Here is a 12,792-nt window from a genome sequence, read left to right on the forward strand (position 1 = left end):
TGCTTTTCTCATAACTTGCTCAAACCGAAGCTGTGTGCTTCCATCACTATGTATTCTCACATTAGCCATCCTATTGTTTTTTTTCTTCTTTTTTTTATATTTTTCACATTAATAACCTTGCCAGCAATCCAATAATTGTTCTGTGACTTTTTGTCCTCTTTTGGATTAGGCCTGTTGTGATTTGAAAGTGTGGTTTTGTTGGGGGAAAAAAAAGAAATAGTGCCTCAAATTTGTCATTTTCAGGTGCGACCTACTCAATTATATTATTTAACTTTAACAAACTGTCTCAAGAGAGTTTGGATTTATATGAGGTGATTCAGCATGCAGCATTAATGTGCTGTCCTGCCCACAGCAGAGTAGCCTTTGAACAGGGTCTATCTTTAAAAGGCTGCTAATGCAATTTTAAACAAAAGCATTTCCCCCTCAGAGGATGAAAGCACAGGCCTGTCGGCTGGCCGGCAGGAAAAGGTCAGACTGCATCTGGGCAGTAAGTAAACTTGGGACAAGTAGAAGGTTAGGAGATTAGGTCCAGTCATCACCAGGGAAGATATCCCTATATCCCAAACTATATCCGTTCTCTAATTTAACACTAATCTTATTTCAATTGCCAAAATAAAGGCTATTCATTGGAAAATAATGCAAAAAGGCGTGAATGACCCTTCAACATAGGAAGATTGGTTTGGCTGCCTTGTGTCATGTGTTGGCCATGCTTATGATTAAATATACTGTAGGTTGGAAAAAGCAGCAAGCAGCTTACAACTGGTCTAGGTTGCCTTCTCATGAACTTGAACTGTTATCAGTTTGGTAGGCCTATACAATTAATATGCCAATTTAAGCTTAATTTCACTGGTTATGCCGCTAGAAGTTGTTAAGTCAATGAAGTCTTTCTAGACCCACTCTCTGTCTTGTGTTAACCAGGCTATCAACAGATAGTTGCACTGGCTAAGTGTCAAACCTAAGATAGACTTAATATTCCACACAGATTTGACAACCCTGGTTATTGCCAGGCAAATAGAAAACCAGGCAAAACAATACATTTCACACAAATTTAGAAAGTTTATTTTCCTTTTTTTACCCAAAGAAAACCTAGAAAAAAAGAATGGATTCTTTAGTTTAGCCAATTTTGTGACATGAGTTGTAGTGTACAGTAGGGCTTTTAAAGGAAACCTTTTTATACAAACACAAACCCTGGCCAAACTTTCTGTCTTTCTCCACATCTCTATAGCAACTACGAAGAGTGGTTAAGAGTGATGTAGTATGTTCCTGGGCTTTGCTAAATCATTACGGCTTCAACAAGACAGGTAGCAGCTATCCATTTAGCGAACCTGTGTGGGAATAGCATAATCAGTGGTGTTTGCTGAGAACTGAGTGATCTGGTGATACAATATTGTGTTTGCATTATTCACAGGTGCCCATGATTCACTCGCTTGAGTTTTGAATAATTTATCTCATTCACTCAGTATCACGTCTATGGTTTTATTTCCATTCAGATACTACTGAAATACTGGTAAGTGTTCATTCAATGTTGATTGGCATCTTGATTAATCACCAATAGTTATTTTTTTTCTACAGTATATACACAACACAATATCCTTTCCATGCACTGAAAACGTTTCAAGAAGAATGAAGCGCATTCACACGTTGCGTGTAAAAGCTACAGTTTGTCTGGCTGGTTTAGTGTTCACTGTGTGCGGTGCTAATGCGGAGACGTCTTGACGTTCCCCTTGTGGACGGTGGTCCCCGTCCTCTTCATCCGATTGGCTGAGAGGACCCCGGGGATGATGGTGGTGGTGACGAAGCTTATCCGTGACGTTGAGTGCGCTGTTGTTCAGTGGCCCTTGTGGTAGTAGGGCTTCTTCCCGCTCATCAGGTAGAGGGGCTGGGGTCTGCCCCCGCAGGTGGAGGGGTCACACAGGCCGGGGGCGCCTGTGGGGCCACGGGAGCCGGGGGATCCGGGGAGGCCAGCGGCTCCAGCTTCGCCGCGGGCACCGTCTTTGCCATCTTTGCCGACGCCGGGGATGCCAGCCTCACCTGTCACAGAAAATACGTAACTATAAATATAGACTCGCACACACACATAAGGATATGAGCAGTAGAGCAAAGACAGACAGAAAGATAGACACACACACACACACACACACACACACATTAACCCCCCCCCCCCCCCCCACACACACACACACATACACACACATATTCATTCCAGTAATGACAATGAGATAGAAGTCAGACTTCAATCATCGCCGTCAGTGACTAACCCACTTTACGACTACTTTATCTTTTTTAACCACTGAGACAGATCACCGTACAGCTTGGTCTCGACAGAACCCAAATATCTTTCTGTTTCCAAATGGGTTATTCATTCCACTTAGAAGAATGGGGTTGCCATTCAATTCAACACACTCAATGGAAGAGACAAACAGAGAAGGAGAAAGGAAAAGAGGAGATGAGATTTAAAAAAAGAAGGGAGGGGGAAAGAAAAGAAAAGATGACAATTGAATAAGAAATTCGAGAAGGAGAAGTGGAGAGAAGAAAGAAGAAGCCGAGCTTTACCCTGAGATCCTGGCTCTCCTTGGCCTCCCTTGATACCTACGCCATCTTCTCCCTTATCTCCTTTGTCTCCAGTATCACCTGCAGGCACACCATACAATACAATACATCTTCAGCCACTGCACGCCCCCATTACATTACATTACGTTATGTGCCATTCAGCTGCCACTCTGGTCCACAGTGACTCACAGTGAATTAACTACAGGGGCCGTCCTCCCAGAGCGACCCATGATTGAGTGCCTTGCTGAGGGGCACAATGGCCAAACTCACTCACCCTCTGGTGGTGTTCCACTTGGAAGGCCAGATCCCTAATCATTAAACCACCCCCCACCACCCCTTTTTAAAGGTATACGGTGCATTAAAAAAAAAAAAAAAAAAAAAATGCTACTGGGCAGTGGTAATTGTTTGGTTCCCTCAGTAACCCATTTTTTAGTTTATTCAAACACCTTTGATTTTTTAAAGACAAATATAAAAGTACAATTTGTACTATTGGTATGTTGTGCATTTAATGAGTAGAGCTAAGGTTAAGAATATTTGGTCATTTAAAAAAAAAAAAAAACATTTAAATTGTAACAGGATTTGTAACATTGTAACTTGAATTTCCCCTTGGGGATCAATAAAGTATCTATCTATCTATCTATCTATCTAACAGGATTTGAACAGGAGTTTAAGTTAGTGTCATTATCGTCCATAGAGCAGGAAGTGATGTACAGGATGTAAATATTCTCACACTCAGTAAGGACTTCACAGCTGCGCTATTTCTGACACAGGTAATGAATCAGTGAAAATGGAAGTCGAGGCCTACTGTACCTTTGGCACCTGGTTTACCAGGTAGGCCGTAGAATCCAGGAGGACCTTTAGGACCCATGAATCCTCTGGCGCCGGGTTCCCCGTTAGCACCAGCGGGTCCGGGGGGACCAGGGAGCCCAACAGGCCCGGGGGTTCCTGGAGCACCGATGGGCAGAGGTTTCATCGCTAGCTCTTTCTTATAGGCGTCAAGGTGCTCTGGGAGACAGAGAGACATGTACAGTACAACCGAGTGTTAGGCAGAGACATGATTTTAGCTAATAATAAGTACTTTTAAATAGGAAAAAGACGTTTAAATAATAATACTTCTGTGGTCCTGTAACTATGTCCAAAGCAAAGATCATAGAGCGCCACGCGCGTGTAGCACTCTATGATCTTTGGTCCAAAGCATAAGGGACCAAACAACCAAACGTCTTTCAACATTTACTGAGTAACATTTCATGACTGAAAGACAATACAAATGGCATTGTTTTTTTGTGAGGATACTACAGGCCACTCTTGTTTGATATTCAATTCTTGAGGAAAACACTCTCACCTTCAACCACTGCAGCACACATGGCTCTAATTTTCTCATCAGCAAGTTTAGGGCCCTGTGGAGAATGAACACAGCATACAATTACTTCAAGCACAGGTAATGGGGCAAATAAAGCAAAACTATTACGGTACACAAATAAGGCTACAGACCGACAGCTATGAGCATCAATTAGCCCGTATAAGCTTCATTAGGCCATTGCCATTCAGCGGACACCCACTCACTGTACTATTTATATCGCAACAGATCTTTTGCAGTCAGCCACTACCCACTTCTATACATCAGACATTAAATACAGTTCTGCTCCTCACTTACTCTAAATCAAAAATTCTGTATTCTCTGTTTTTAGAAGTGAAACGACTTACAGGCAGACCCCGGGGCCCTGGAGGTCCTGCTATTCCACTGTCCCCCTCTAGTCCGCGTGCGCCCTGCGGGCCAGTTTGTCCCTCGTGGCCGGGCTGTCCGGGACGTCCGTCAAGTCCCACGGCACCCTGCTGTCCCTTCTCTCCGCGCTGAGTAGAAGGAAGAGGAGGAAGAGGAGGAGGACAACAGAGGAGAAATCATACTGCCACCGGTGGCCTTCTACTAGTCATGGGTCACACTTGTAATGCCACTCACTGGTGCAACAGAGGTGCGTTCAAATTCGCAAACATAGGCGAACGTTCTGAACTGTTAAATTTGAACGATTTGGTTTTAACATTCCATTCTAACAGTAATTGCATTGTTGCGTTCGTCAAACTCACGTCCAGTTCCACTGTATGTTCGCGGCGCACCACCTCCTCAGACTGTTTGCGATTGTTAGCAAACGTTCGCCAAAAACTCAAGGCTAACGTTCGCCTATGTTCGCCTAAGTTCGGTGAACTTGAACGCACCTCAGGTATGGGACGTCTCTGAACCCAACTGAGACAGTAATAGACAACAGCAACCTGTGTTTGGAACATGCACTGATTCACTACATACTGTAGTGCTTTATAGTGAATAACTATGGTGGTTACTCAATATACTGTACTGTACGCTAGCCTATCCAATGAAGGAGTAGATGTTCCAAACAAAGGGGAAATGTAAGAAAGAAGACATTTCCTTATTGCATCTCATTGTTTGTGATGCAAGTGTTGCCATGGGCCAGGTTTGTATCTCTTTAAAACTTGCACCAGGCTTGCCTGAACAGTTGAACACTTCCTCCTTCACTGCCCATGCAAACTAATCAGCAGGTCAAGTTAACTGCCTCTTTGGTAGTCTACTGATTGCTAATATGACCGGGCTACCATTGTAATCCTACTTCCTGATTGCAGAGCCAAGGCAAGTTCCACTGACAAGGAGGCCTGAATTTGTATTTCCTTATTTGCACGACCATTTCCGTTGGCTGGCGCCAGTCAAAAAGTCCCTGAATAGACCAAGATGCTACAGTCACCATAGTTACTGATTAAAGTTCAAATTACTGTGCCACTGACTGTGTCCCACAGCCATGAATAGGACATGACTATGGCCTGATGACTTCATGGTAGGCAGTGAAGGTATAGCTATGTGGAGTTCAAAGAGAATACTGGGCAGTAGTTTTTAATCTACCCTGGATCCCACCATGAGATTACCATGTACTGTAGCCAACATGCTTCATGTTGTTTGCAAAAAGAGACAGGTGGCTGACTAAGGCTGTTGAACAGGATCAACAGACCAACTCATCACCATCACAGTGACAATGTCAGACGTATTGGTTGAGAAATCTGGAACTTCTCTTCCATCATCTAGTTCCATCATACACCATTAACATATTTACACAGTCAAGATAAACTGACCCAAAAGAGACGAAAACTCGTATTACCTCGCCTTTAAGTCCTTGAATACCAGGGGGACCCTATGCAAAAGACACAAACAAATACAGTACATTTACAGGCACAATGTTTTCAAGCCATCAGTCAATCAATCAGTCAATCAATCAATCAATCAATTAATCAATCAATCAATCAATCAATCAATCAGTCAGTCAATCAATCAATCAATCAACCAACCAACCAACCAACCAACCAACAATCAAACATTATTTGCATGACACCTTTTGTACAAGATCGCAATACCAGTCATATCAGCAGAAAACATTGCACGTGTTACATATTGCCACACACGTTTTAATGTTGATATTATTTACCTGGTCACCCTTGACACCTGCATCACCCTGCAGTCCCGGGTCACCCTGCAGGAGAGAGAACATGTGAGAGAGAACTCTCAGACAAAGCGGGTAAGACATGAAACACTGTAGCACACATTAATAAGTTGATAACACCTCAATGATGTCCATGAGGATCACATGAAGTGAACATGTCTGACCATTGTACTGTGACTCACACAGAAGCTTGCCCTATGCCCGAGGGAGATCCAGCGCAACTTACCTCACTTCCTTTTGGACCCACTGCGCCAATAGGACCCTGAAACCAGAAACCCAAATGTGAGTCAGAACTCTTTTACAGATCTAGAAAACATTGTTGGGTGAGGTGAGCCTGTGAGGCCCGGAGCGGAGGCATCAGATGTGTCCGAGGCTGCTGACCTGATCTCCTTTCAGTCCGGTGTGACCTTTGAACCCGATGGGGCCGATAGGACCTCTGTCTCCCTTCTCTCCCTGGAGATGAGGAAGAAAGGGAGAGAATGTGAGGAGCCTACCACACACACAGGCAGCAGTGCAAACACACACACACACACACACACACACTGATACACACACAGTACTCAGAAACTCAGTAAGAATGGTTATACACGCATAAAAGCTATCTGTATCACTTTCTAACTCTCTCTCTCTTCTCTCTCTCTCTTTCACACACACACACACACACACACACGCACACACACACACGCACACACACATACACACATTTACACACAAACTCCCACACCATCGTTCAGCCAAGCAATCAGGAGTGACTAAATGATTTCCATTCATCTCGTGTTGCCAAGGCAGTGGGGTTGCATGCCAATTGGACTCTGGCTGGACTGAGCCCATCTCTCCATGTCAGGTCGCCCAGAAGACAAACGGGCATCGCGGTCAACTCACCTGGTCGCCAGGAAGTCCTGTCACTCCCACTGGACCCTGCTTCCCCGTCTCACCCTTGAGGAGGAATACAAATATTCATATCAAAATCTCATGATCAAAAATGCTGGTGCCACTTTTCTTATCACAGTAGAATTGTGTACTATGAAACCACTAATTGTCATAGATGAGTACAGTTATTATACAGAAAGTGAGCCATGTTTCATACCAATTAACTTAAATATATATATAAACAAAAACGAACAATGTTTGGGATTCATCTACGAGTACAGAAATTGTGATGAATCGTGCAAACCATGCAAATGTGCCAGAAGTGATTGAACAACTTCATGAATAATGTTTTGTTTCCAGACAGTGCTCCCAGACAGTCAGTCAGTCAGTACCAGAGGGACGAGGTGATTATCATGCTTTTGTGATTTAAGTGCTTATGGGATACGTACAGTGGCTCCCTTGGCTCCAGGTGTGCCGTCTTTGCCTGTTTCTCCTGTTTCACCCTTAATGGCAGAGAGAGAGAGAGAGGGAGAAGAAAGAGAGAGAGAGAGATAGAGAGAGAGAGAGGAAGAGAGAGAGAGAGGGGGAGACAGAGAGAGAGAAAGAGAGAGAGAGGGAGAAGAAAGAGAGAGAGAGGGAGAGAGAGAGAGAGAGAGAGAGGGAGAAGAAAGAGAGAGAGAGAGAGAGAGAGAGAGAGAGAGAGAGAGAGAGAGAGAGAGAGAGAGAGAGAGAGAGAGGGAGAGAGAGAGGGAAAGAGAGAGAGATTTTACTCAGCACTGCGTGAGTCCACTAATGGATTGGTGCTGTGGCTCCACGTGAAGAGTGGAGTAGTGCATTCAGAGCCAGAGCCCACACAGGGGGGCATACATCAAGCTGTCTGATCACAACAAGCGCTACAGTGCAGCATCACCCCAACGGGAATTAATAGCAGGAGACAGAGGGGGAGAGCGATGGAGAGGGAGACAGATGAAGGGGAAGAGGTGGAGGTTGAAGTGGAGGAGGAGGAGGAGAGGGAGAGGGAGGTGGAGAGAGAAAGGGCAGTGGAAAGTGAAAGGGAGGTGGTAAGGGAGGTGGAGAGGAGAGAAAGGGGGAGGGGAAGGGGAGAAAGGGAGAAGGAAAGGGAGGTGGGAAGGGTAGAAAGGGAGAGGGGAGAAAGGGAGAGGGAAAGGGAGGTGAGAAGGAGAGAAAGGGAGGTGGGAAGGGGAGAAATGGAGAGGGAAGGGGAGAGGGAAAGTGAGAGGGAGGTGAAAGAAAGGGAGAGGGAGATGTTGGTACTCACTGTTTTGCCTGTAAGCCCAATGGGTCCCACTGGTCCTACAGCTCCTGTGTCACCCTAGAGTTTTTTCCCCAAGAAAATTATAAAGTAATTTTCAGAAATATGCAAAAGTTTTTTTTTGTTAGACAAAGTCAGATAGATAGAGGCTAAATACTAGATATAGTCTACATTAAATCAAATAGTAATCACAGCATCACCATCTCTAATCGATATATACTGTAGTAATATCTAATATTGATTATTTTCTTCAATATTTGTGCAGCATTGCCAGGACAAGTTGGCACCTTACATCAGGCAGGTGCAGGTGTGTGTGTAGAATGTACACTACCGGTACACACTGAATGATAAACTAGAAGATAGAGGTAGAGCACCAAATTCCAACCAGCAATTTAGCATAATCAATTTTGCATATATTTAAGGAACGTCTAATGTTTGGCTCATCTAGTTTGCCAGATCCCATCTTAAACCATGTCAATGCTGTCTTGGAGGGTTGTGGGTGGCAAATATTGAACAGCGAAATCAATCACCAGCCTTAAAAAACACAGAAGCAAATTGATTATTGATAATTGATTTCTTAAAAAACATGATTACCTTGACACCGTCTACTCCCTTAAGTCCTTGTTTCCCAGGCAACCCCTGTAGAAAACACACACACACACACACACACACACACACACACACACACACACACACACACACAAAGGTGTGTCAGTCTTTACCCCTGAGCATTCACCCAGAACAAATCCTCACTGACACACAGAGGTTTAGTTGAAACATCCCATTAACATTTGAAAATAACCTTGTGGAAACACTGTGACCCTCGATGCTCTATACCAGTGTGATTGCAGCTCTAAATTCTAGGAAATAAAGATGACTATTTGATATCACTCATGGTGGAGAATTACACTAATATTTGCGTGGGGGTAGGCTGTCTGTTTCAATGGGAGGAAACAGCCGGTGAATGCAGATTCATGTTTTTCTGTGGGCTAAGGCACATTCCACTGACATTGATCAATTCTGAAGGGCACTTAACCTGAATTTATAGCGGTATAAACAGCTTTGTCAATACCTAAGAGCAGGTACAATCAGGAGCGGAAAGGAGTTATCCCCACACACACACACACACAGACACACACAGACACACACAGACACACACACACACACACACACACACACACACACACACACACACACACACACACACACACACACACACACACACACACACACACACACACAGGCTTTGGAACAGATCTGGTGGAGATGTGTCTGAATCGTCAGAGCCAGATCAGAGCCAGATCAGGGCCAGATCAGGGCCACACTCAGTCTTAGTGTAAGCTCTACATCTTATCAAGCCCATGGGAGAAGTGCACAAATACCCACTCTGCTTCATAATATCCACTCGTTGTCCTTGCCGTGAGTTTGCAATAGAATAATGACACTTTGTTGTGTGGGCAATTTATCTGCCTGCTCTCATGCCTGTTGCTCTTCTCTTTCAAAGAGAGATGGCAAGAGAGACAATTTAGAGAAAAAGAGAAGGTACTTGGGGGGTGGGTGGGGTGGGACATTCATTTAAAAGCACATTTAGATAAGAAAGCCCAGCTTCTTAGAGTTGCTTTTCTATGTGGTTGGTTTTCTCTGGTGGATTGGCAGTGGTGTTTGAGTCAGGTCTTTGGCACAGGCATTACGTTCACTGAATCTTTTATGCGTTTGTGCTGCAGTTTGGCCATAGCAAAGGAGTATTTGGAGTATTTGAGCTCATGACAATCCTTAACAATCTCAATTACATGCCTATTGTAGTTTCACAGGGCCTAAAATGCAATTGGGCTTAGATCTGCAAGTTAAATTAATGTAAGAACTGAATAGAGTTCAAGGTGGGTCAGGATCCCGAGCCTGTTTTGGGACAAATTCAGAATAACAAAAAGGTATCCAGATTCTTTATCTACTGCTCTGTGAAGCTTGCTGGAACAATTTCATCTGAGTAGCCAAGGTATTCATTAGATGAGGGTGAACGTTTCTTTTTCATTTAATTTTCATTTGAATGTTTCCTTTTTCATCAATGACCCACGGAGGCTCGCTTTTGCGTTAATGTCGCACTGCTCTCACCCTACTGATCTCCAGTCTTATCATATTACGTATCAGGAGGACACATTTTGGGCATACATTCTCGCTCAGCCGTGGACAGTTGTACTGTACCAGAGAGGGTTAAAGCGGAGCGAGAGGCGCAAACGTTCGACCATTTCCGTGTTCTGTTTTCGCAAAGGGGAGGGGGACAAAATCCCCCTCTAAGCAGACCTAGAAAGTGACGTTACATTTGAACTGAACTGCTTGCCGATCGATATTCCACTATGACGTCTTTCCTTAAGCAGACAGGCACTGTTAGAATTTTGCTTCCATAGAGATGCATTACGTTGCTCTATCTTGTCAGTAATGAAGGATCTTTGACTGTACTTACGGGTATTCCAACGATGCCCCTTACGCCAGATGGTCCAGGTATGCCAGGTTCTCCCTGTCAGGGTAGAGGCACATAGAGGAGCTGGCTTAGACATTTCCGAAATTATTTATGAGTTTAAATATATTCAGCTACCACAGGCCGAACATCCTCCTCTTTTATGCACTATATTGTACATGTTGATGCAATGATGATTAAGGTTACTCTTACAACTTTAAGAAATTACTAACTAGAAGTTAATTCAATATGAACTATTACATGCGATGCTTCCAATGTATCTTTCTTTACGGAACACACTTTTTCATCATGTAGAAAGGGTCCATGGCAAGGTTCTCTTCAAACCTGTATGCTAAAAGAGAAGGTGCAGAAGACTCACTTTGGTTCCATTGAATCCTGGAAGTCCATCCAAGCCGTCCACGCCAGGCTCTCCCTATAGGTGACACGGAGTACACAATTCAGCATCAGACATTAAAAACACTTTGTTTCATACAGCGATGGCATATGTGCATCTTTATGCTTCTGCTAAGGGATGTTGATGTTGTTTATGAAAGCATGCTTAAAAGGATCTCAAGAATTCCAGAATCCTTAATATATCATCCATGGCATACACCTACTGTATCTATCTATCTATCTATCTATCTATCTATCTACAGTATCTATATACTATATACAACTGAAATAACAGTTGGTCACTGGGGAAGTCACTTAACTCTGTGCATAATTACTCCCTAATAATTCCTACTCAGTATGATCCAGATCTAAAGTGGTCACTCACGGCTTCTCCTCTTGGGCCGGCAATTCCCCTCTCTCCATGTGGGCCAGCTGCTCCCTGAAAACCACACATGACATTTAACATCATAAATTCAGTGGTTACATACAGTAGAAGATCTAATCTGATCTAAGAAATAATCTGAGTAGAATTATGTACAACGTTTTTTAATAAAGATGACTCACCTCGTCACCTTTAGGCCCCTCGTGACCCTCACGACCTCTGATGCCCTCCACACCCTGAGAGAGATCACCACAGCATTACAGCCATTACAATTGCTAAACTTTAATCTCATAAATCTTATCGCTGACGGTCCAATCCGAAGACCTTTCTTCATCTTTTAATGTGCAAAAACGATTTTAGTACTTCTGGTACTTTCTGGTACTTTTTTATTATGCAGTAACACTTGCCAGCGCGAAATGGCAAGAGCTCTTTCCTGTCAGCGAGCCAATGTGGAACTGAAGTTCTTGACCCCAATTGTCATTTATAATGCAGTTGGGGTTGAACACTTTTAATAGTAACACGGTCTCAAGGTGCTTCACAGTAACCAGAGACCCTGCGGCAGAATACAGCAGCAGCAGCTATGATACAAGAACATCATCACTGTAATACATTTATATTGGGGTTAATTCTCTTTTATGGTCGAGGCTACTATAGGGTTTATTCTCTCTCATTCGCTTGAATGGTCTATAATCTGCTTTAGAGCACCATATGAAATCCTGATTTAAAGAAAATCCTTTTTCATTTTCAAACAGTCTTATTGACACATCTACAGTATATCAGTTGTTGCCATGTTTTCTTTTTCTTGGCGTACCACAATGCTACCTGGAGAAACTTCTCGCACATTCTTCTAGAACATTCCAGACCACGACTCCTTTAACCTTAGCAGGCCATGCCTGATGTCACAGCTCAGCCATTAACCTTCGTGTGCACACAACCTTTCTGATAAAGCCCCCTCGGACTGATAAACGCTTCCTCTCCCGCCAAGCTCTTTAAAAATTAACCCTCATGAATGCGTAATGTGGTCTTGTCATCTCCCACTGCTCCATGCTCATTCAACACAAACACAGCCAGCCGACCAGGCCGGCTTTGATCCAATCAATGAGGAACGGCACTTACGGGAGCTCCGGGGGGTCCAGTGGGCCCTGGGATGCCATTGTAACCTGGAGGACCCTGTGGAGAGAAGGGCAGTTAGTGGGAAAATAATATTACCGTTAATATCCCCTCCAGAGATGGCTTTTAACTAAACAGCTGTGTAGTGTGTATCGATTGTGACATTACTGGTCTGTAACTGTGTGAGCTGATGTAGCAAGCATGGAAGATACAGTAAGCACCATAAAAACAAAGTACACCATTGTCAGGCCAATTGTCAAGCCAT

At 43.7% G+C, this 12,792-nt stretch overlaps 1 protein-coding gene across 1 annotated transcript in view; it reads right to left on the reverse strand.

Moving 5' to 3' along the window:
* Nucleotides 1-1,685: 1,685 nt before the first annotated feature.
* The window catches only part of LOC134072812 (collagen alpha-1(IX) chain), a 28,532-nt gene continuing 17,425 nt past the window's right edge, over nucleotides 1,686-12,792 (reverse strand). Inside the window, exons 20-37 of the mRNA XM_062529668.1 lie at nucleotides 12,534-12,587; nucleotides 11,600-11,653; nucleotides 11,421-11,474; nucleotides 11,022-11,075; nucleotides 10,649-10,702; nucleotides 8,785-8,829; nucleotides 8,197-8,250; nucleotides 7,367-7,420; nucleotides 6,930-6,983; nucleotides 6,429-6,500; nucleotides 6,274-6,309; nucleotides 6,033-6,077; nucleotides 5,709-5,741; nucleotides 4,255-4,401; nucleotides 3,893-3,947; nucleotides 3,361-3,555; nucleotides 2,554-2,631; nucleotides 1,686-2,031 (exon numbers count right to left, since the gene is read on the reverse strand). Of these exons, the coding sequence (XP_062385652.1) occupies nucleotides 1,829-2,031; nucleotides 2,554-2,631; nucleotides 3,361-3,555; nucleotides 3,893-3,947; nucleotides 4,255-4,401; nucleotides 5,709-5,741; nucleotides 6,033-6,077; nucleotides 6,274-6,309; nucleotides 6,429-6,500; nucleotides 6,930-6,983; nucleotides 7,367-7,420; nucleotides 8,197-8,250; nucleotides 8,785-8,829; nucleotides 10,649-10,702; nucleotides 11,022-11,075; nucleotides 11,421-11,474; nucleotides 11,600-11,653; nucleotides 12,534-12,587 (1,341 nt within the window). The 3' untranslated portion in view covers nucleotides 1,686-1,828. The remainder of the gene's footprint in view (nucleotides 2,032-2,553; nucleotides 2,632-3,360; nucleotides 3,556-3,892; nucleotides 3,948-4,254; nucleotides 4,402-5,708; nucleotides 5,742-6,032; nucleotides 6,078-6,273; nucleotides 6,310-6,428; nucleotides 6,501-6,929; nucleotides 6,984-7,366; nucleotides 7,421-8,196; nucleotides 8,251-8,784; nucleotides 8,830-10,648; nucleotides 10,703-11,021; nucleotides 11,076-11,420; nucleotides 11,475-11,599; nucleotides 11,654-12,533; nucleotides 12,588-12,792) is intronic.

The sequence above is a fragment of the Sardina pilchardus genome, chromosome 24 (genome assembly GCF_963854185.1).
Source record: "Sardina pilchardus chromosome 24, fSarPil1.1, whole genome shotgun sequence".
NCBI lineage: Eukaryota > Metazoa > Chordata > Actinopteri > Clupeiformes > Clupeidae > Sardina > Sardina pilchardus.